This window comes from Cibotium barometz, chromosome 18, assembly GCF_041138505.1.
Source record: "Cibotium barometz isolate CiBa-2024 chromosome 18, ASM4113850v1, whole genome shotgun sequence".
Taxonomy (NCBI): domain Eukaryota; kingdom Viridiplantae; phylum Streptophyta; class Polypodiopsida; order Cyatheales; family Cibotiaceae; genus Cibotium; species Cibotium barometz.
This window is the reverse complement of record NC_141063.1, coordinates 15,669,513-15,694,564: the sequence shown is the minus strand read 5'-3', so window position 1 is coordinate 15,694,564 and position 25,052 is coordinate 15,669,513. Positions and strand designations below refer to the sequence as shown.

The window sequence follows — 25,052 nt, the reverse complement described above, 5'->3', positions numbered from 1 at the left end:
AGCAGTCTATTTAATAGAAGCCACAAATTCAATGGCTGTTCAAGGCAAACACTACTGAAAATTCACAATTTACTGCATCTTCTTGTGACGCCCAAATTCTCAATGCATTTGGAGAGCTTTAGAAACCATGATTGTAGCAAGGACTGCTTGACAAACAGCCACACAGTCAAACCATTGATGAAACACCCTAGTGTCAAGATAAGAGAGCTGACAGCTAGAAATTCATAGTAAGAAAGTAGAAGTATTTGCTAACCTTCAGGTATTTTAATCAATAAAAGGCTGTGGCACAACAGCTAAGGGTATGTTGACATTGACATTAGCCACAACAACATGGCGTCTTATCATAAGATGACCCAGCTACTGTCAAGAGAAGCCATGATGTTGTAAGGCCAAAAAGATGACAACAAGAAAATAAGAGAAAGAATTCTGGGGAGAGGTCTTGGCCACGACATTGATTACGATTATATTTATGCTGGTAGGAATGGGCTGAGTGATGTACAACTTGTTGCCCCCCCCCCCGGTCAGTAAAGAGTTTGGTGAATAGATCATAAATGACGAATCCTTTTCCTTGCATGGTATAGATGCTTGGGGCCAATTTATCCATGGGAGAAGGTGTTCCCTTGTTGGCTAAAGCAGCTGTGGATGATAGTCCGGGAAATGTGAATGTGTGGGCTGTGGACAGGCTTGATTTCCCATTCAAGTCTCCCACCATCAACTCATCTGGCAGCAAGGATGCGCAGTGTAAAACTGCAATGACCCCCACCCTAATACTAGAAGACAGGGCTCTAAAGTCTTGAGCTGGGTCTGCAACAGCATAAACGAATCTCTTAGCGTATGTTGCAAACCACCACAGAGGCATATTTTGAAAGCAACCACAAAAACAATTGGTAAAACATAAAGTATTTAACTCTTAATGGGCAAAAGAGAGAAAACTTTGTGACCAACTTCATACCTGCATAGCCAAGCTTTCACATTCCCGTTTACTAAAACTGAAGACTATAACTGGATCGAACTGCCGCAGCATGATCATTTTCACCAGTTTAAAAATGTCACTTGACTCATCATTCTCACTGCCTCTCTTCCGTTTCCCATTTGCAGTTTTGCTTTTCCCTTCGTTGGCTGCAGAGACAGCATTCACTGCTTTTTGGAAATTATCCCCTCGAAAAGTTCCCTTCTCGTCAACTACTAGGTACAGACCATCGCCTCCTGCCGGAAAGATGTAGTGTTGCAGTGGGGTTGGTCTAAAGTCTGTATAGACAATGTGGCAAGGTTGCTGGTGCACCTGAATAAGGAAACACAAAAGAAACCTTAAAACTGATGGAATTTACTCTGGATGCAATAAAGGTAGGACTACATGTGCGTACATGCATGCCTCTGTGTCTGTGCAAGCGTGCACATGCTTGCAAGCATGCATGTGTAGATACAAGAAAATACCTTGGCAACCCAATCAGCGAATTCCTTAGCATTGGGTACTGTGGCAGACAAAAACACAAAACGAGCATTTTTGGGTGCCATGACAATGCTCTCCTCCCAAACTACACCTCTCTCTCGATCTCGCATATAATGCACTTCATCAAAAATAATCCATGCAACCTCCCTCATGACCTCCGATCCTCTATATTGCATGCTTCGAAGAATCTCTGTTGTCATCACCTGCCATTGAAGCCCATAATAAAAAAACCTCTCTCTCTCTCTCTCTCTCTCTCTCTTCCATGATGAGTTTCCATGGACAGTTTTGTATCACCCCAGCGAGATAGCTATGTTTATGTTTTCTTTCTATTTTATTTTCAATTCCATGATGAGATATGCCATGGACATTATTGTTATCACTTTGGTCTCATAGGCCCATTGTTCTTTAGTAGACGCTTAATCTCTCTCTCTCTCTCTCTCTCTCTCTCTCTCTCTCTCTCTCGTTGGGTTTTTTTCCTTTCAGCTCTAGTTGGGTTTTTTCCATGATTCAGTCACTTCATGGATACCTTGTAACACTTTTGGTTTACTTTTTTTTTGGGAAAATGTAAAACTTTTGGTTTTATAGACCCTTTGGTTGTCGTGTGCAAGACATGTGCAGGCTAATCCCTGAAGGGCAGCAAGATAAAGAATCAGATTAGGACCAGATTTTGGAGCTGGTGCTGTTGGTTTGGGCAGGATGACTTTGTGGAGGACTCAGGAGGCTGTCGGCCAGAACAAGAAATGAATAGGACTCTGTCGGCTGCAGCAATGAAGTGATATTTTGTCCAGGATCTGGCCAACAGCAGGTCAGCAAATCCATGATGGCAATCCAGCCCTATAAAAGGGGCACATGTGCTCATTGTTGGGTACTGACTCCTCTAGGGAAAAAGAGTCATTAGACTAGGGTTTTGATTAGGTGATCTACCACCTTTTGAGGGGCAGCCAAGGGCTAGCCAAGATAGTACATCCTTTTTGTACCATATGAATGTACTGAAACTCAGCTCTCTCTCTCTCCCTCTCTCTCTCTCTCTCTCTCTCTCTCCATCTCTCTTGCTTGCGTTTTGCATCAGGTTGTTCCAGGATGGTGTTTAGGGCTGAAAGAAGACTCCCACTTGAGCTTTACCTTTTCCCTAATGCCCGGAGGATACAAATGGTGATGGGTCTCCTAAAGGGAAAGGCCCTTACTTAGCCGAGAGAATCAGGGATAAACCCACTACTTGGACAAACTTTGAGGCACAATTCGAGACAAGTTCCTCCACACAGAGGATGAGTTTAATGTGGTGTCCAAGTTTGCAGACTTGGATATGCACAACATGTCTTTTGACACGTATTTATGGAGATTTAAAGAGTTGGAGTGTCGAGCAAGGCACATGGATGCCACGACTTTGTGTGGAGTCTTTATCCATGGACTTGCACGAGATCACAAACTCCACCTGAGGAACAATCATAGCAGAACTCTTAAGGATGCCATCAAGTATACTAGGATTTATGAGAAGACTATGATAACCACACTCAGAAACAGGTCTCTCAAAACCTCACACTCTCGATAGTTCCAAACAGGGTCCCAAACCTAAATGAAAGTTTAGGTTTGGAAAGGCTTCACAAAATAAAAACCAAACACAAGCTTCGGGTGATTCCAATCCAAAGAAAGAGTTTCCAAGATGGCGGGTGTTTCATTTCTGGCCAAAAGGGCCATATGAGAGCGCGTTGTCCACGGACCACAGGTGAAGAAAGCGCCCAAGGCAAGCTCATGTCACTGAAGAAGAAGGTAACCCTAAAATTTCTTCCATTGATACTATAGTTCTAAAACATAGTGCCTACATGGTATGTAACTTCAACATGTCGGTCTTCGGTCCCAATGATCTTAAACGGATGTATGGGTCAATATTGAAAACGGAAAGGGCAACTGAACACGCAAAATCTAATCAATCATGAAATCTGAAAATACATATATGCATGCCAGATAAAACAAGATGACAAAGCTGTACAGTACACCACACTAGGGGCCAGAAGATGGGCTGACCTGTCAAAATACGCAGCGGAAATGATAACCAAACTTGAGACCACAAGAGCAAGTAGAGTGCAGAAAATAGATAGCACAAGAGAAGGAGAGAGATAGGCGTATAACTCTTCTCTATACACAAGATCCCGAGAAATAACTGAATGAGTACAATGTGGGGCAATGGGGCCTATTCATATGGCCCCATCATGTAGTCGGCCAGCACTAGTGGCCCTCACGACTGGGCACATCCAGTCGGCCAGCAGAGAAAAATACCACGACCCCTCCCGATGAAGTCAGCCAACTCCTAGTACACATGAGTGCAGTCGGCCAGCATCAGAGGCTCCTGCCAGCCTGTGGCAGCCACCCACATCATGGAAAAAATGGGAAAAAATGGACAAAAAATAAAAAATGATAAAACACCTATACAGGGCGGGCACACCCACATTAGAGGCCCTGGTGTCTGATAAAGACAGGAGATGACTTCTAACACCCCTCTCAGCTCCTGGCTGTGAAATCAACCCAAGGGAGCTGGAGTGCCGCCTGAGTGTAGCCTGAGGTAGAGACTTCGTGAAGAGGTCCGCCGCATTGTCCTCCATCGAACAATAAAGTAGCAAGATGTCACCAGCCAAGATCTTCTCATGTACAAAGTGATACTGTATCTCTATGTGCTTGGTCCGGGCATGGAAGACCGGGTTCCGAGCAATAGCTATACAACTCTGGTTATCGCACTGGATGACTGTGGGCTCCTTCTATGGAAACCCAATCTCGCCTAGCAGCCTCCGCAACCACACAACCTCGCAAGCAACACCACAAGCAGCCCGGTACTCTGCCTCTGTCAAAGAAAGGGCAATAGTTGGCTGCCTCTTACTGCTCCAAGAAACTGCTCCTGAGCCGAGGGGGTAAAACTGTAACCTGAAGTAGATCTCCTCGTATCTGGATCTCCTCCCCAATCTGAGTCACTCCAACCTTGGAGTCTGACTCCATCCCCTCCTGTGTAACAAAGTCCTAGATCCTTCATACTCTGCAGATACCGCAAGATCCGCAATCCTGCGTCCCAATGAGACTTCAATGGCGTCTGCATAAAAGAGCTCAACAGCCCCACGGAGAAGCTCAAGTCCAATCTGGTGTTCAGCAACCAGATCAATGAACCAACCAACTTCCAATACTGCAAGGCATCAACTGGCTCACAAGGATCATTAACGGTTAACTTTGTGTTTGGGTCCATCGGCGAAGTAATAGGCTTGCAGTTCTCCATCCCAAAGGCCTCAAGCAACTCATGAACATACCGCTGCTGAGAGACAAAAAACCCCCTCTGGGTCTGCCAGATCTCCAATCCCAAAAAGAAGTGGAGTAAGCCTAAGTCGGTCATCTCAAACTCCTTTGACAAGGCATCCTTCGTCACACCAATGTGCTCCACATGACCGCCAGTGAGAATGAGATCATCCACATAAAGGATGATAATCGTAACCCCCAAAAGAGATACAGGTTAGGATCTGCAACCGATCTCTAAAATCCAGTCCGAACAAAGAAGGAATCAATCTTCTGATTCCAAGCCCTGGGAGCCTGCTTAAGATCATACAAGGCCTTACGTAACCTGTAAACCATCCCTTCTGATCCTGGAACAACAAAGCCTGGAGGCTGCTCAACATACACCTCCTCCTACAGGTCACCATTAAGGAACGCAGATTTTACATCCATTTGATACACGGGCCACCTCTGAGAAGAAGCAAGGGCAAGAATGGTCCGAATCGTGGACATCCGTGCTGTCGGTGCAAAGGTATCCTCGTAGTCGATGCCTGGCCGCTGAGCATAACCTTTAGCCACAAGTCTGGCTTTGTGTTTGTCCACCGACCCATCTGACGCATATTTGGTCTTAAAGACCCATTTGACAACACCAATGACGGACCGTTTCAACGACCTCGGTACCAACTCCCATGTCTTGTTCTTCTCGATGGCATCAAGTTCCACCTCCATGGCTTTCCTCCAAGTATCCTGTGAAAGGGCTTCCTTGACGGAAGTGGGCTCCCGCATGATACGAGACATTAGAGCATAGTTTACCTGAAGAAGCTCCGCTGTATTGCTTTTGTCTCGGACTCTGTGTGATCATCGAGGGCCGTCCTCTATGGTCCACTCGGAGGGTAACTCCGTGACACTTGACTCCCGAAGGGTGTCCAACAACCACCTAGGTACTCGATCAAATCGTGGAGCCTCCTACGGTTGCGGGGGATCTACTCCAGCTGCGGGCTCAACCTCCTGTGTTGACTAAGGGTGATCAACTGGAGCAATGGTCTGGGAATCATCATCAGACTCTTCTGGATCTCCAAGAAGTGGCGGCTCCTCGAGAGTGGATACTGGAACATGCTCATCAAAGACCACATCCCGGCTAACAACAATCTCGTTCCTATCTGGATCATACAATCTGTATCCCTTGGAAAGAGAATTATACCCCACAAATATAAGCTTGCGAGACTTGGAGTCAAGCTTCCCCCTCCGCTTCTTCAGAATATGTACATACGCATCGCTCCCAAAAACACGGAAGTGCGAGACATCAGGTTTCCTGCCAAAGTATGCCTCAAACGGAGTCATGTTAGGTACTGAAGTCGTCGAAGATCGTTTGAGGGTATGGACAGCCGTTGCCACAGCCTCTCCCCAAAGTGGACGAGGAAGATCACATGCTCCAGCATGGTTCTCGCCATCTCCACCACAGTCCTGTTTTTGCGTTCTACAACTCCATTCTCTAAAGGCGATCCGGTATTGGCCAGTTCCCTCTTGATGCCATGGTCTTCACAGAATCTGAGAAATACAGTCGAGGAGAATTCACCTCCTTTGTCAACCCTGAGAGTCTTTACCTGCAATCCAGACTTTTTGTCCACCATCACGTGCCAATCCTTGAACTGTGCAAAAGCTTGGTCCTTCTGTGAAAGAAAGTAGACCCACCTGAATCTGGTACAGTGATCAACAAGCAGCATAAAATAGAGAGATCCTCCCAATGATGGTGTGTGCTGAGGTCCACATAAGTCAGTGTGAATCAACTCCAACGGTTTCGAAGCCCGCCTGGAAGCCTCCTTCGGAAAGGATTCCCTGTGCTGCTTACCACGTATGCAAGAACTGCAACGTCCTTGCCTACTACCAACCACCATCTGGTCTCGGAAAGCTCGCCGCAGTGCGTACACATTTAAGTGGCCAAAACGAAAGTGCCACAGAACTCCAACCTGAGAACTGTCAACGAGGAGAGTGCAGAGAGCTTGTAGACACCATTCTCCACACCGCCTTCCCAAACAACCTGGCCAGTCTCACGGTCCCGTAGAGCAACTGAATGCTCCTCAAATTCCACCCGAAAGCCAGTCTTGCATACTTCATGCACTGACAGAAGATGAAAACCTAGAGCAGGGACATAAAGAACACGGGAAGCATGCTTGCCCCCCTTGTCGTCGGGAATAATCTCCATCCGGCCCTCACTGTGTATCGGAATAGTGGAGTTGTCACCAATAAAGATGCGACCTGACTGCCGTTTCAGATCCAGAAAGAAGTCACGGGACGGAGTCATGTGCCTGGAAGCACCACTGTCAAGAATCCATTCCCGGGTATCCTTCACGGTGAAGCCAACTGCCTCCTCGCTCGAAGACGATGAAGCATCAGAGTCCATCATCTCTAAGTGCACAAATGCAGGAGTCTTTGCAGCTGAGGCTGAAGAATTAGCACTCTTCCTAGTCCGCTTAGGACACTTCCTCCAATAGTGGCCTTTCTCACCACAATCATTGCAGGATCGTTCGGCCTTCAGCTTCTCTCGTTCTGAGTTGGGCTTCTTCTCAGAAGACTTCTCCGGTGAAGCCTTCTCTTTGCCCTTGTTGTTATTCCGGCCTTTCAACCGTTGGCCAGTTAAGGCCTCCGAACCTCCGCTGTAAGGAGGGTTTGTGAAATGTTCCTCCTGGTCCAAGACCATTGGCACAAGCTCCTCCCAGGTAATGGCGCTGAGCCTGCCACTCGTAATCAAGAAAGCAGAATACTGAGCAGGCAAGTGGGATAGCAAAGTAATGGCCATGTCTTCAGATGATATCTCCTTCCCAACCTGGAGGACTTCCTGCTGAAGGGCCTGCAACTTGTTAATGTACTCCCGCATCGTCGATGACTTTGCAGGGTTCATAACCCGCATCTGCACTTCCAAGGAGATCCTCTTCATGGGTGATTGAAAATAGCCCACACGTGTGCTTTTTTGGTCCAGAAAGGGGCGCCTACATGAAGAGAGTCCAAATAATGTCCAGTGCCCGGTCTTTGGCCGCCACGTGTATTAAATAAGTCTTGCTCAATGTGTACTCACTTATAAGTTGTCTGGTCACTTATAAGTGAGTGTGAACCTGCATCCATAATTATTAACATGTGAACTCATAAAGCTGTAAATTGAGTTTTTGGGAATACTTACCACCTGCAAAACACATGTAGACCACCTGTCAATCCCAAACAGGTGTGCACATACAAGTCCACAGGGTGCCCAGGCATCCCCGGCCCCATGGACAACACAGGCAAAAATCTCATGCATTGTCCAGGCAAACAAGACAAGTCATCCAAAGATAAAATCAAAGTCATGCACACACATGAGTGCAATTATATTGGAAGAAACACCCATCTGCTCAGTTGTATCCGATAAAATGTCCAAGGCTCATGATCCTTCCGGAACCTTCCCAGAACATTAATACACAAGATCTCCAAGATAGCTAGTCCCAGAGACTTTCATCATGTTAGGCTCCATGGCCATACATGTACACCATGTCAAGCCCCACAAGCCACACATGTACTATCATGTCAAGCTACACCAACCATACATGTACTGTCATGTCAGACTCCATATGCCACACAGACACACCATGTCAGGCTACACCAGCCATACATGTATGTCATGTAAGGCTCCACATGCCACACATGAATAGTAGAAAAATAGAAGCTCTAAGGAATTTTGTGACATTCCCCCCGGCTTCTAAGCAATTGACCGCAACTAAAAAGCTTCCAAGTAGGCCTTCAGAAGTTCTAGATAATCCGCAAAATAATCCTCGTCCATCCATTTTGCATCCATAGCCGAATAGTGTTTGAACTTCACAAGATACCTGCGCACTAGCTTGCCACCTGCATGCTTGCACTCTTTATGAAAAACTATCTACTCAAGTTGCAATACCTCCTCAAGTTCATCTACTTCAGGTGGATCTTCCAAAACTAGTTCCAAAGGAGGTGGTCCCACATAAGGCCTTAACAAACTGACATGAAAGGCATTGTGGATTTTCCAGTGATCGGGCAATACCAATCTATATGCCACTTCATTTATTTTCTGCAAAATTTGAAATGGCCCGTAATACCCGTTTGAAAGCTTAGGAAACCAACCTTCCTTACCTGACCGCTTCCGAAGACGTGCTTTCTCAAACTTTAGTAATACCCAATCACCTTCCTTGAAAACCACCTCTCGCCTGTGTTTGTCAGCTGCCTTTTTCTGCTTAGCTTGAGATCTTTCTATGGCTGTCCGAACCTGTGCAAACGCAGTATCCAAATCACAAACATACTCATTTGCTACAAAGATTTCATCTTTTGTTCGTAAGATAGGTGGAAGCACCACCTTGCCATAGACTATCTCAAATGGAGCCTTAATAGTTGAAGAATGCACTGTGTTATTGTAGGCGAATTCAACCAATGGCAAATACTTTTCCCAATCTGACTTCTGCTCAGATACATAACATTTGAGCAAATCAAGCACAGCTGAATTTGCTATTTGACTCTGACCATCCGTCTAAGGATGATAGGCTGATGAAAAACTCAACTTTGTGCCCATATTATCAAACAATGCCCGCCAAAATAAGCTGGTAGTCCGAGGATCTCTATCCCCCACAATAGACTTGGGCATGCCATGATGTTTGAAAATCTGAGATAAGAACAACTTTGCCATGTGCTTTGGCTTGATTGTTTTCCTCACAGGAATAAAGTGTGCCTGTTTGCTAAAACGATCTATAATAGTCCATATAGCATCATTTCCATGTGCCAATTTCGGAAGATCCATAATGAAATCCATAGCAATGCTTTCCCATGGTTCCTGTGGAATGGGTAAGAGCTGAAGCAAACCAGGTGTCTTGTGTCTGTCAAACTTGACTTTCTGACACACTATGCACTCTCGCACATAAGCTTCAATATCCTTGCATAGAGCTAGCCAAAAGAAATATCTTTCCAAAGCTTGTGTAGTAGCTAGAATACCACGATGACCAGCATATAGCGGAGCATGACACTCTTCCATAACCTTTTGGCGTAATTCACACACTACACAAATACGATTCTACATCATCAAAAACCCATCTCTAATCGAATAAGATGGGACAACAGTACCATGATTCAAATCAGCCCAAATAAGCTGAAAATCTGTATCCAAAGCATACATATCTGGCATCCCTGATAAGTCCTGGTGGTAGGCGGTAGTTACAGCATGCACTTGTGGCCTGCGTGACAAAGCATCCGCCACCAAATTCTTCTTGCCCGGAGTATGCAAAATCTGAAAATGAAACATGGACAAGAAGTTTGCCCACCTTAGATGCTTTTCCGAGAGTTTAGGCTGTGTAAGAAAGTGCCGTAAACTCTGGTGGTCTATTTTTACCATAAATTCAGTCCCCAAAAGATAATGCTTCCATGTTTGAAGGGCATGAATAACGGCTAACAACTCTTTCTCATAAACCTGCAAATACAATTCCGCATGTTGCATGCGGCAGCTTTCAAAAGCCACTGCATGTCCCTCTTGGTTCAAAACAACCCCCAAGCAATCTCCACATGTATCACACTCAACCACAAAAGACCTATGCAAATCTGGAATAATACGAACAGGCCCTGATATGATGGCATCCTTTAACTTATGAAAAGCTGTCTTTTTGGATTCCGACCAACAGAATGCTACTTTCTTCTTCGTTAGATCATGTAATGGTGAAGCTAAGAAAGCAAAGTGCATCTATTGGGCAATTGCATCAAAAGTGACCACATCAGCCTTGACATGAGACTTTGATTCTATGACCCTCTGTACATCAGGATCTCTTTGCAAAGCACGGAGCTCTTCAAGCTCATTCATCAAGGCATCAATATCCTGCTGATCCTCAGCCGCCCTGGCAGATAACGGTGGATCGCTACCCGCCAAAGCCCCAACATGATCCATGTCTCTATCTTCCTCCCGCATGCGGCGAATACCGGTGATAGAGTCCTCCACAGAATGATCAGACTTGCTGGCCATAATGTATCTTTCAGCTTTTCAGAAAGAAAAGAATTTCCCGTGCCCCGGAATCGCTCTCTACCAGTTTCCCAAGTATGATACCGAAGACGGCAAGGGTGCAACAGTGCCCCTACACAGACAGGGGGGCCACGAAGTCTTTCCGCATGCTCACTGCCACTTAAACCAAAGGTAACCTCTTTCGAGGCGCGACAATAAGACGAGGGCTACCTCAGAATCCCAACCTTCTCTCACGGATAATGACTCCTTACAACCATATCCAGCATTATATTAGACACAACTGCGTAGAAAGCCAGGCTCTAATACCAATGAAAACGGAAGGGGCAATTGAACACGGAAAATCTAATCAATCCTGAAATCTGAAAATACACATATGCATGCCAAATAAAACAAGATGACAAAGCACACCACACTAGGGGCCAGAAGATGGGCTGACCCCCCCCCCCCCCCTTTATGGTTAGATTACCAAAAAGGAGTCTGCTTCAAATACAACTTTGCAAGTGCCCAAGGTTCACCACTGGCTGCACCTATTTCTTCCAATACAATATGAAAACAAGAAAAACATCACAATATCTGAATTTGCTGACAATTTCAGCACAAGTGAGCATTCCCAGCATCAAGCACATGCAGGACAACTATGGACAGTCCATAGCACTCCCACATCAACCCAGGACAACTCAACATCATCATCTTCCTCCTGTCTGGCTCATAAAGCAAGTCAACCAGCCCTCAAAGGCTGTTTTCAGCAGTCGACCAGCCTCAGTAGCCACAGAAGATAGCGACCAGCAGTTGTGCACAAGCCTGCAAACCTCCAGTTGGAAGGAAAACTGTCTAGAAGCCCACGACCAGCTCTTCCTCCCTGTTTTTAACCTCTGTCCAGCCTCTATTCAAGCTGTAAATCCACAGGCCATCAGTGGAGAACATGCAGAAGGAGTCGGCAAGCTTCTCCCATGCATCCGGTGAACTTCAGTCGCAATTGATGGCTGTAGAAACTTGCCAACAGGCTGAAAACCAGCCGACCAGCCCTCATGCACTCCTAGAAAGCATGCGCCCCCCTCCAATCTAGAGTTTTTGTCAATAATAGAGGCTTCCCCGTTGAAAATAGCCCACACGTGTGCTTTTTTGGTCCAGAAAGGGACGCCTACGTGAAGGGAATCCAAATAATGTCCAATGCCCGGTCTTTGGCCGCCACGTGTATTAAATAAGTCCTGCTCAATGTGTACTAACTTATATATTGTCCGGTCACTTATAAGTGAGTGTGAACCTGCATCCATAATTATTAACATGTGAACTCATAAAGCTGTAAATTGAGTTTTTGGGAATACTTACCACTTGCAAAACACATGTAGACCACCTGTCAGTCCCAAACAGGTGTGCACATACAAGTCCACAGGGTGCCCAGGCATCCCCGGCCCCATGGACAACACAGGCAGAAATCTCATGCATTGTCCAGGCAAACAAGACAAGTCATCCAAAGATAAAATCAAAGTCATGCACACACATGAGTGCAATTATATTGGAAGAAACACCCATTTGCTCAGTTGTATCCGATAAAATGTCCAAGGCTCATGATCCTTCCGGAACCTTCCCAGAACATAAATACACAAGATCTCCAAGATAGCTAGTCCCAGAGACTTTCATCATGTCAGGCTCCATGGCCATACATGTACACCATGTCAGGCCCCACAAGCCACACATGTACTATCATGTCAGGCTACACCAGCCATACATGTACTGTCATGTCAGGCTCCATATGCCACACAGACACACCATGTCAGGCTACACCAACCATACATGTTTGTCATGTCAGGCTCCACATGCCACACATGAACAGTAGAAAAATAGAAGCTGTAAGGAATTTTGTGACAAGTATTGGGAAAGACTATGCACATCCTTTTTAACCCTGGTAGTACTCACAACTTCGTTAATGCAAAACTTGTCCAGAAGCTGGGAGCCAAGTGATCATGTCTATCGTGTCAACCTAGCAGCAGGACATGGATAGATTTGGGACCGGTGGGTTTCTCAGTTGCCAATCTCTACCCAAGCACGGAGCCCCTACATTTTTTTATTATGGATCTAGATAGAGTCAATGTTATTCTAGGAAAGGAATGGATTTTAAGCCATGATGTTCATGTAGATTGGAAGGGTCATACTTTGTCCTTTGTTATGGAGGGTCTTCTGATATGTCTTAAGGGTGATTTTGCGATCCCACCCTCTAGTCTTGTAAATTCAACAGAACTTCATATATATATAGCTAGATGAATCCAGGAACATGCCCAAATTCACCTTTTAGGAACGTGCATGTTATATACTCATGGTAGTCAACCCACAAGACTATATAACTATCAACTCCATTATGCATAGTATGGACTAGATACTACGACATCCCCACTAACACCATCAGTGCCCAATAGTGGGCGTAGAACTCTGTATCAAGATATGCTCTCACAAACGCACTCCACACACACACACACACACACATAAGAGCATATATTCACACAAAAGCCATCGTATTGAATTTCTATCAAACCTCCGGAGATGCAAGGCAAACTCAACCATAATGAAGCCTAGCACTAAGGGAAGTAGCAAATAGAAAGAATTAGTTCAGCAAATAAGTAGTTGATAGGGCAAATGCATCGCCAAAGATAGAAAGAATAAGTACACTATCAACTGGCCGCAACTCGAACGAAAAATATAACTGGAAATTCAGATTATGAGATGTTTCACGGTATTCTTGATCACCTTTCATCTAATGTTAATCATCATTTGAATATGGTTAAATTGGATGCTTGGCTGGAAATTCAGATTATGCGATGTATCACGGTATTCTTGATCCCCTTTCATCTAATGTTAATCATCATTTGAATATGGTTAAATTGGATGCTTGGGAGACACGGACTTTAGAGGGCATCAAGACAGATTTGCCTATGTCTTCCCTAACTGAATTACCTTATGGTTTGCCACCCAGTAGGTCAGTGCATCATGGGATAGATTTGCTTCCGGTCAGCCTATGAGCATCACACCTTACAAGATAAGCCAATCTGAAGAGGATGAGATTGTTCGACAACTATTGGAATATCTCAAATAGGACAGATATGCAAGAGTAAATCTCCTTGGGAAGGTTCAATGCTTTTAAATCATAAGAAAGACTGTACTTGACAGATGTGTGTCTTTCTTATGCTTTTAAAGCATAAGAAGAACCGTACTTGGCAGATGTGTGTAAATTATATAAAATTATGATTTAAGAATAGGTATCCTCTTCCTAGAGAGAAGGATTTGATAAATAGGTTCCTAGGTGCTACCTATTTTACGAAGATTGGCCTTTGTACTAGTTATCACCAAATATTGCAAGAAAGACATCTTCAAGACAAGTTCCGTACACGGTATGGCCATTACGAGTTTCTCGTATTACCTTTTGGGTTCATGAATGCTTCTACTACTTTTTAGCAAATGATGAATGATCTCTTTTGGGATTATTTGGAAAAGTTTGTTGTGGTATTCTGAGATGATATTTTTAGTTTATAGTCGTACCCTCGAGGAGCATGTCAAGCATCTCACGGTAGTCTTGGGGATTCTAACACGAGAACGACTGTATGCTAAACTCTCTACGTGTGAGTTCTTCTATAAGGAGCTCACATAAGTAGGTCATCAAGACACCAGAATCCAGATACCAAATCTCTTTCGATCTTGACACATCTTCTTTCGTGAACCTAAGCATGTGCTGCATCACAAACAGCTGCTCACTTCTATCATCATCTTGTTTACTTTGATGATGCATAGTTGCCTTACTGTAACTTTTCACTTTTGACATCATTCTGGCTTTTATAGCAGTCCCTTGCCATGTATTGTGCCTTGGTTTGCTACAATAATAACATTCTATGCTATTTGCATTTTAATTTCTTTGCCAACCACCTCGATGTCTCTGGCTCCTCTGCTTCTAGATTGGCCTCGTTCACTTGTTTGTACATTAGATCTTGCTATTATTCTTGCCCATGATTTCTATTTCCACTTCAGACATTCATGGAATTCTCTCTCTTTCTTAAAAAGTCAGTGAAGGATTATTTGAATCTGATTGTTCCTTTCACGAACCTTCCCAGAGAACGGGGACAAAAGTCCAAGAGTCCTATTACCTAGAATGAGAGACTTAACGAGGCTTTCTCTACTCTCAACCTCAAGGTGAAGGATACACCTTTTTTGGCCTTACCGGATCGCAAACCATTTGTCGTTAAGACTGGCGCCAGTGATAACGCAATAGAGGTTGCCTTGTTCCAAGGGGTGGACCTGTGGTGAAAGCAAAAAACTTGATAATAGCTAGGTCAAGTGGCATACTCGGGAGAAAAAATTATGTGATAACGCGATAGAGGTTGCCTTGTTCTAGGGGGTGGACCTGTGGTGAAAGCAAAAAGATTGATAATAGCTAGGTCAAGTGGCATACTCGAGAGAAAAATTTATATGCGATTATATATGCATTAAAAAATTGGAGACATTATTTGTATGGATACAAATTTGTTGTCTTGATGGACCATGAGTCGATCAAGTATACTTGTGATAGACCTAAGTTGAGAGGGAGGAAGGCACGGTGGACAAAGCTTATGCAAGACTTTGATATACACATCCAGTATAGGAAGGATAGTTTGAACCGGGTTGCTTTTGCTTTGAGTCGGATTGGGTGTTGGAAAGCCACAGCCAGACAGTTGGGGTTTCAGCTCACAAAGAGATGGAGATAGACAGAGTACACAAAATGTTAGAGAATCAGTGGAGATGCTAGTCTCAACCTTCCACATATATTCATCCGTAATAATAATACGAAAGTACAATGCATATTTGGTGAGCTTGTATCATGACTTTTATACACGCAGGGCATGGGCTAAACTGAATTTTCAGCAAATACCACATCTCTACTGACAAAAATCCAATGTGTCACTATGAGAGACCTGTTCTTTCTCTTAGCTACACCGTTCTACTTGTTATTTATTGTGACAGCATGAGAAGCACATTAACCCAGTGTATGATGAAGCACATAATACATTAAGGTGCATTAGTGCAACCATTAGAAGCATAAACCAAGTGCCGAAATACATCTTTGCACGAAGTGATATGGCTCGAAGCACCACTACCTTACCGTCTTTGTGCAAATGGCTCGAAGCACCACTACCTTACCTTTTGTGTTCAAGTTGCTTGAAAGGGATATGGCCTCAAGGAGATGTCCAACATGCATGGCTACACTGGAGGACTCTTGGCATGCCCTTTTTTTGGGCTTGGGGGTTGTTGGGGGGCGTGGGGTTCGGCTTGATCACTGGATATACTCTTTTGAGGAGAATTCTTCAACTAATTGTATATATTTGTCAATTCATCAATGTCTGGCTGTTGGTAGCTACTTGGCAAAGGCTTTTACTTTGTACATACTCATGGCCTGTTGCATCTCTCTATGTTCAGCTGGATCTGGCCTCACAAGATCAAGGTCTGAATTAGAAGGTTTCTGTTATGTACTGTGTATGGAGAACTGGTTTAATTTGAATGTCTTCATGCTGTGTAGGAAGAAGGTTGTTCACTAATGTATAAAACCATTTTCTCAACAACAACAAAAAAGCTATTTGTGATTATCTTGCTAGGTCTCTTTATACATACATACATACATGCATGTATGTATGTATGTATAAAGAGACCTAGCAAGATAATCACAAATAGCTTTTTTGTTGTTATATATATATATATATATATATATATATGTGTGTGTGTGTATGTATGTATGTATGTATGTATGTATAAAGAGACCTAGCAAGATAATCACAAATAGCTTTTTTGTTGTTGTTGTATGTATGTATCATGTATCATGTATGTATGTATGTATGTATGTATGTATGTATGTATTGATTATTCCAATTATAAATTATTTCTATGATCCACCCTAGCTACCATGATTTTCAACAATATCTTGAGAGAAACGGCTAAGAACTTCCCCTACCTATCTTTGACACTAAAGGGAAGCTCGCCATGCCAGTCATGGAGGGTGTCACCAGTAAGAAGCCTCTCATCCATCAAACGTTCACCACCAAACAAAGTGCAAAGGCGAGGCCAGAGGAGACAGGAAGAGATGTTCTTAAAAGAAACCTGAGAAGACACCAACCATGCAGCTAGCCAAGGCAAATCAGGATCGTCGATATGCGTTCACCATCTAAGCCATCAAAAAATTAGATCCTTCACTGGTTTCGTAACCCTATTCCTCCCGACACAAAGTGTGCTTGCAGCCTTGACAGAGTATATGTCCAGAATCCACATCACATTGCTTTTCCATCATCTACTAGGTTAGAAGTCATTTGATTTCTCAGTTATTAGTTGCCATAGCATTTAATGCTCTATCCATCTTCTATTACAGACTATGCACAATGTACTGTTTTAGTCTCCCGGGCCATTGTTGCCTTCTGCAAGCATTGATACAATTCTCTCTCTCTCTCTTTCCACACCCATAACATGTATGTATGTATGTATGTAGACTGTCCTATATTCTAGACATCTACACTAATGGAAAAAACTGGTTGTTCCATACCAAACAAGAAGCATTCTCAGATATGGTAACATCTCCAGTCATAAGGCCCACGTCGGAAAACTCCTCAGACAACTCGCGAAATTTTTGATTGCTCAACGCTTTTATCGGAGAAGTATAAATCACACGCTGGTTGTCTCGCAAAGACACAGCGATGGCATATTCAGCAACAACAGTCTTCCCAGCTGATGTATGAGCTGAAACCTGCAGGCAAATCCAATAGTCCACAAATGCTCTAACCAACCAAAAAAAAACCCTGTTTCACTAAACATAATCAAGCAGCAACAATGTCTAGGCATAAAAAATATCGCTGATAGAAAAAGTCATTCGTATAACAAAAGGCACTTGCTCTTCACTTTATATGCACATGGCATACACATGGCGTGCAGAGTATATAACATTAGCACATAATAGAAAAAGTAGGCAGACATGTAAGAATGAGTATCTCACGCTTACAGGTTCCCCATACCATACATGATGTATGTGCATGCAAATGCAAGCATACAAGGGCACATACAAACAAAAACCTATGTGTGTGAAGAAAAGACGGGCAGCACATGGATTTGAGTACCAAACCCTTACTGGACCCCATGAACGCCATACATAAATAAAAATTTGTGCATGCAGGCACCCACCATGGCGAAAGACTTAAGCTGGCTAGCATATGACTCCTGTAACCGAATGGCAAGGTGCTGGACTCAGTTGGTGAAAGTCACCTAATTCTCCATCTTTCTACATTGTAGAGAGAAAAAAAAAGGGGGCCGAGGGTGCAAAATACAAGTTCCAGCAGGTCTTCCAGGCCCCATACCTTACATACATCAACAACGTGTGGAGGTATGAGTAGGGCTTACAGCACCCATAACCAAAATGCGTGCACGATGTGCGGGATATTAGTATCTGCGGCCCATACCTTACATACATTATAACTGCCCACGGCCCCATACCTTTTGTACATCCATAATGATGCCGCAACAGGAGAGGGGAGAAGGGCGGGGCAGGGGAAGGGGAAGGGGAAGGGAGTATGCCTCTTTAAGCCCACGTACATCAATAAAGTGTGGGATAGGCATCTAGATGCTTGTTATTATTTGCCCTGTGATTACTGCAGATCATCACAGCTGCAAACACCTAGCTATAGCAGCAAAGCAGATAAGAATTTCACCACTGAAGAATTTTACAAGCCCAGAAACTACAGAATTTGAAAAGGGATGAGAACATACCAGGACAGATTCACCGGCCTCCAGGCAGCGGATGGCCTCCTGCTGGAAAGGGTCCAGTGTGAAGGGGTACTCTTTGGCGGGTTTGGTGGAGGTGGGGCGTCTCTCTATTGATGTTTCTGGGCTAACCTCGTGGCCTGGCGGGTAGGAAACCTCGTGAAGGCAGGTGTACTCCATGTTGTTGTTGCTGTTGGCGGTGAGCTGCGATGAAGATGCCGTGTTGGTATTGACCGTAGCAACCCCTCCTTCCACTCTACTGACTGCCATTGTGTCCCCCGCGCTCGCGCGTGCACTGAGAGAGAGAGAGAGAGAGAGAGAGCGCGAGCCGAGCGATCTATTATATACTGTGGAGACTTATATACACACGTGTGTAGAGACATACATATTGAGAAAAAATAAATAGGTAAGTGTACAAAAGTATAGACCCAAGTTCAAAGCCAAGAGGTGAACCCACAAAAAAAACAAAACAAAAAAAAACAAAAAAACAAAAAAAATCCAGACATTACAAAGCAACAAAACTCCACCAATTATATATGTTTGAGGGGGTTAACCAAAATGAATGCCCAATTATGAAGGTGAGGTTTAGAAGTACCTATCCTTTCCACTTTGACTAACATTCTGGCTTTAACAGTAAACCAACAGAATTTCCCATTATGAAGGTGAGGTTTAGAAGTACCTATCCTTTCCACTTTGACTGACATTCTGGCTTTAACAGTAAACCAACAGAATTTCCCATTAACCCCTTTGAATAAAATACGATTACGCAAGTCCCAGATTTCATGGAGAACCACAAGCCTTAGAACCATAAAAATTCTTTGCACATGTTCAGCAAGAACATGGAAATCACCCAAAACCCAATCTTTGAGTGATGTAGGAAAGCCTAGTGCCCTTTTGACTTTACTACTACGGATATCCATCCATATGCATGCACTACGGTGGCACGTCCAAAAACAATGTTTTATCGACTCAGTCCATATATGGCACGTGCAGCATAGCCCATCCGAGATAGATCTCTTCCTAGCTTTTTCACCTATCATTAAGCAGTTAACCAAGACCAAAGAAATAAACGATCCTCTAAAGGAACTGGCAAAGCCTATAGAGAATTTAGGATATCACCAAGCTTCCTGGGACTCAAGGAATACCCCATGTTTTCTTGACTTTGATGTGGAGGGAACCCCGGCCTGCTAATTTGTGATAGACTTTCTTGTTGCTCAATTTATGCAGTCAACCACCTCTAGTCTCTAAACCTATCTAAAGAATAGGTATTGCAGTGCCAATCAATATTGGCTATAGCTTGTTGTGTGGCATCCCACCGGCACTTGAGACCAAGAGGTAGACCAGTTGAGTCTTTCTCGTCTATAGGATAAACCACTCAAATGTTTCCAAGAGTCCAAAGTGAGAAGTCCAACATCCCTCAGAGTTGTCCATCTCCTACCCCATAACAGCCTCATATCCTGCTTTATGCATCTTGTCCACATAAGGTGCTCAACTCCTAGGAATTTCCCATAATTTGTTTTCTCCCGTGCCACTGAATTTTGGATAATATGAAATCCCAAGACTTCAAGAAAACATCAGCCAGACCATCGAAAGGAGTACTTGATATCGACTAACATGCCCTTGAGCATGGGGTGCCTGTTGATCTTCTGCCTGTTAAAAAATTTTGGAAGACCCTTTGCAACATGAAAAACTAGTTAAGTTTTTCACGATGTCTAAGTTAAGCTTATTTATGCTTCTTTGTACACATGGTGAAGTTAGATAGGCTCCTTAGTGCAACATGGTGATTTTGTGGAAGACACTTTATGGCGTGAAAATACGATCTAGTTTTTCACGATGTCAAAGCCAAGCTTATTTGGGCTTCTTAGCACACATGACAAAGTTAGATAGTCATGTAGATGCAATTTTGATGCTTAATGTGTACCATTTGTAGCATGAAAAAGCAGGAGAGTTTTTCACACTGAACCAACTCCCTTCTTTTCGTGATATTTGCATGATTCCATGTTAGTACAACATAGTTGTAATTATATATCAAAGTCTGGATGCCAAACATCTAGCTTAAGTGTGGCATGTAAAAAACATGGTAGTTTTTTCATGGCGGGAAAAACCAAAGCTTTTCACAGTGCTAAGACTTCTTTCCCTTTTAATTGACTGATCTTGACATTCATTAAGTTATAGAAGCAGTAAATCAGTGTTTTGTGTTTCTTCCATGATGGATATTGATGTGAAAAAACAATTCACTTATTCACAGTGATAAAACCTAAAGTTTTTAATAGTGTAAAATTCTTGGGGAAACGGTTAATTGAGATGTGGAATTATCCCCCATGCATATCAATTTATGTTTATCATCGCTTTTATATATTTTTTAATGGGTAATTTTCATGACATAAAAATCTCATAAAGGTGGATTTGAGTTGATGATTATAGAGAGAAGTAATTATAATTTGCAGATGTCTATCAACTTTATCTCCCATCTATGCTGTGAAAAAATATAGATACTATCTTTTGGCTCTAACAAAGTCGAATTCTTTGAGGACCACCAATCATTGTTATATCTCCATTGTAGGTCCACTCACTGTCCTTATTGTTAGAAGCTTGTGAATCCTCTAGAGGTTCATGTGTGGCTTTAGAATAGCATTATATGTAGTCTTTTTAGTTTTTTACATGATTAGATGGAAGCTCCTTTATCAACGTTGTAGGATAAGAGTGTATCTCTCAATACAGATGGTTAGATTGTAGCATTCTATGTAGTCTTTTAGTTTTTGACATGGTTAGATTGTAGAGTGCAAAGATGGAAGCTCCTTTATTGACTCTGTAAGATAAGAGTCTATCCCTCAATATGGATATGTAATGAGGTATTTTAGCTTTTCTCTTAGTCAAATATTGGCTTGTAGTGTGATCTATAGATTCTTCCTCTAACTCTTTCTCATGTTTCAAAAGATTGGTTTCGAGAAATACAAATCTATAATGAGGTGTTCCAGCTTTTCTCTTAGTCAAATATTGGCTTGCAATATCATCTATAGATTCTTCCTCTCTGACTCTTTCTTTTGTTTCAAAGGATTGGTTTTGGTAAATAGTAACTCTTATTTTGAAAGAGAAATCGGTACTTCTCTTCTTTTTGTGTTTGGGTTGCTTTTATGAATTTGACATTATGTGGTTTAATTATAACAGTTGATCTAGTCAAACATTTGATAATCCTAAGCACACTTTCTTGAGTTTGTTTATTGTGTTTCTCACACGTTGTAAGAATGTGTTCTTAGCCTACGGTAAAGGGTAATGGGTTGGGTTTTAGTTGCGTGAATTGGACTTGTAGAGGGGGGAACTTAGTGAGGTGTTGGATCTTTTTTAATCTTCTGATTCTCATTAGATGATCAGGTTTATATTGTTCTTGCCCATGCTATGGGAACAAACTTTCTTGTAACAAGTGTTGCACAAGTGGGTTTTCTGGTTTTATGGGCAAATATTGAGGTGGGTGTGGTAGAGATGGAGGCACAACATAGAGATGGCAGCATGGCATAGAAAGGGTAGAAATAGTCTGACAGGCGGCTGGCAGTAGCTCTGATACCAATTGTAGCTCTGATACCAATTGTAGCAAAAGGGGAGCCATGGGAGAGAGAAGAGAGAGAAAACAGAGAGAAGGTTTGCACAAGTCAATCACCAAGTATAATGCCTTTTTGTAGGCTAGAAGCCTTATCTTCTAACTCAAAGTAATCATACACTCACACACTGGTGGATGTGCCATGTGTCACACTTATCCTATCCACTAATAAGAGCGGTTCACATGTACAAACACACAAACACCTTTTAAGTGATGTTCACACACCTACATAAAGCTCTAAAATATCCAACATGCTATGTAGAATTTTGTGATTGACATTTTAAAGATCAAATTCTCTTTAGACAAGGTAGAGTTGATTTCACGCTTATCATCCATCATGTTGTCATCTAAACGGATTACTTCTTTGCAACATTGATCAAAAGAGTTTGGATTTAAGAATATGACTAGGTTGTGCAAAGTGTTTCTCTTCAACCATGTTGTCGTCCAAATGGATATTGCTTATTTGCAACATTGATGAAAGTGACAGTTATCATCCATTATGTTGTCGTCCAAACAAATTGCTTATTTGCAACATTAATGAAAAGAGTTATCATCCATTGATGAAAGTGACACTTATCATCCATTATGTTATCGTCCAAACAAATTGCTTATTTGCAACATTGATGAAAAGAGTCATCCAAATAGATTACTTCTTTAAAACATTGATTAAAAGAATCTAGATTTAAGACTATGATTAGGTTGTGTAAATTGTTTCTCTTTAATTGCATGAGGAAACATCAATTTATTTGTGTGTCACTAGTCCTCACATCGTAAGTTTAGGGTTTTCATGTGCAAGATATAATCCCTTATTGTTTCCTCAAGTTTTTGCTCTATGTAGAGTTCTATTGCTACACTCCACCTAGGATCTACCTAGAGAATCCATAGAAGAAGGTTGTCTTTAAACAATAGAACTCCACCTAGGGCCTTGCCTAGAGAATCCATAGATGAAATCTGTCTTTAGAGTTTTGAAATTTTCCTTAATTTCTACACTCCACCTAGGGGCTACCTAGAGAATCCATAGAAGAAGGTTACCTTTAAATTACAGCACTACACCTAGGGCCTTGCCTAGAGAATCCATGGATGAATTATGTCTTCAGAGTTTAAAAATTTTCCTTAATTACATGTATAGGTTCAATGCATGTACCTTGGTGGGAAATTTAGATTTCTAAAAGATTCATGTTGCTTCTACATGAATTGAATAAGATCAGTAGATCTATCATATTTTTCAATGATATTAGAAATCTATATGGCCATAAGTCTCGATGACTCGCTTGGGTCATGTGCACCGTTTATTCCTTTGTGCAACCCCCCTTTCTAGATTGTTAAATATTGCTAAAGTTTGTTCATCTAAGCATTGTAAGGGTCAAGTCCAAACTCATTATGGTTGGAATGGGCCTATTAAGTGGGGAAATAGGAGCTACAAGTGTGTGAACCCTAGCACACTTAGAGATATATGATGGGCCAATGCATGGTAGATGCAATTGGGATTTATAATTGAGGCATGACTCAGATAGAGATCCTCGGTACAGCTACGTATGTTATGAAGCCTCTTAATTAGGCCCAAGCATGGCGAAGTAGCCTAGCTTACCTTTTCTCAACAACTCCAACTATGTGTATAGCCAAAATGTTCAAAACTATGTAGAGAAAAAAGGCTTTCGAGAGGTCACCCCCGTCTTCTTAAACAAGCACACTTCACATTGGAGTTTCTAAAAATGATATAACCCCGAAATGTGGAGGTTTTCTTATGAATACTTTGTGCAAGACTTTAAAGGGTATTAAAAAAAACAAAGATAAGTTCATCCACTCTTTTGAGAGAGAGAATTTCCCTTGTCTCCACAAGTCCACTTTGAGAGGGGGTATCTTGTCTCAAATTTTTTCCTCTCCACATATTTTAGGCTTGTGGAGAGTATGTTCCCACTTCTCTAGAGATTCTCCCCACTCCTTCTTACACGTTTCTGTCTCTTTCTTGACCCTAACTCTGGTTTTCCATGATATGAAAGATTGGTTTTTTATGGCATGAAAACCTCATACTGAGGGTCTTGTATTATGAGAGAAAATTGACTTATATACAAGGTCATAAGTGTTCACACACACTTAAACTATGGTCTCGATGATTGGGCACCCAAGGCTCATAAGTGTTTTATTGCTTATACAATGCTTAATCTCATAATAAATGCTACAAATAATCCATCCTAGCTTGCTACCATATGCTCTTGGAGAGGGAATGGCCATAAGTATTCCATCAAACCATCCGAGTGGTCCTCTAAGTTGGTAGATTTGGACACCATTTCATAACTTGATACATACATCCTTTTAGTGTGTCTGTCTTTGCTCTTTAATGTCGAATATTAGTGGAAGCATCTATTAATACGTTAACAATGTGTGAGAGCAAATGAAAGACTAGGTAAAATAACAATAAGGATGGAATGCAAGTGAATTAGCAATTCTACGTGTGTGTACTTATGTAGATGTGAAGAAAGTAAGAGTGTTGAGGTGTATGAAAAAAAGAGAGTGCAAATAAAGCTTTGATAATGTTATAAGGAATAAAGTGAGCTAACAATCTTATTGAGAACTTAGTCAAATGCATAAAATCAAACTACAAAATTATTGAAGAATATTATTTAGTAAATAAAAGCCATCCCCCTACACTCCCTTCTTTTTGTCACAACATATCATGGCACGTAAAATCAAACTATAAAATTATTGAAGAAAATTATTTAGTAAATAAAAGACATCTCCCTACACTCCCTTCTTTTTGTCACACAACCTATCATGGCACACAAAACAGGAATATTGAAATAGGCCATCCTTGAAAAGTTTAGGCAATTCTATAGACAACTTTAAGATTGTGCAAGAGGATGCGCATAATCAAGTGGTTTCTCCCAAGTGCAAAATCTATGTTCTCCTATGCTTCTCCTTGATACTACTTAGATACATTGTATCAAATGCATCATGGGCTTGGGTACTTGGTAAAAAAAATATCTTAAGTGGGGAGGGCCACCGCTTCTCCT

The 25,052-nt window shown here is 42.3% G+C and overlaps 1 protein-coding gene across 2 annotated transcripts in view; it reads right to left on the bottom strand.

The window, feature by feature from the left end:
• Window positions 1–18,876, bottom strand: part of MTR4 (RNA helicase, ATP-dependent, SK12/DOB1 protein) — a 72,342-nt gene extending 53,466 nt beyond the window's left edge. For both annotated transcript variants that reach the window (XM_086812184.1, XM_086812185.1), the window contains exons 1-4: window positions 18,453–18,876; window positions 17,239–17,439; window positions 1,435–1,653; window positions 953–1,282 (exon numbers count right to left, since the gene is read on the bottom strand). In XM_086812184.1, the coding sequence (XP_086668310.1) occupies window positions 953–1,282; window positions 1,435–1,653; window positions 17,239–17,439; window positions 18,453–18,716 (1,014 nt within the window). In that variant the 5' untranslated portion in view covers window positions 18,717–18,876. The remainder of the gene's footprint in view (window positions 1–952; window positions 1,283–1,434; window positions 1,654–17,238; window positions 17,440–18,452) is intronic.
• Window positions 18,877–25,052: the final 6,176 nt, after the last annotated feature.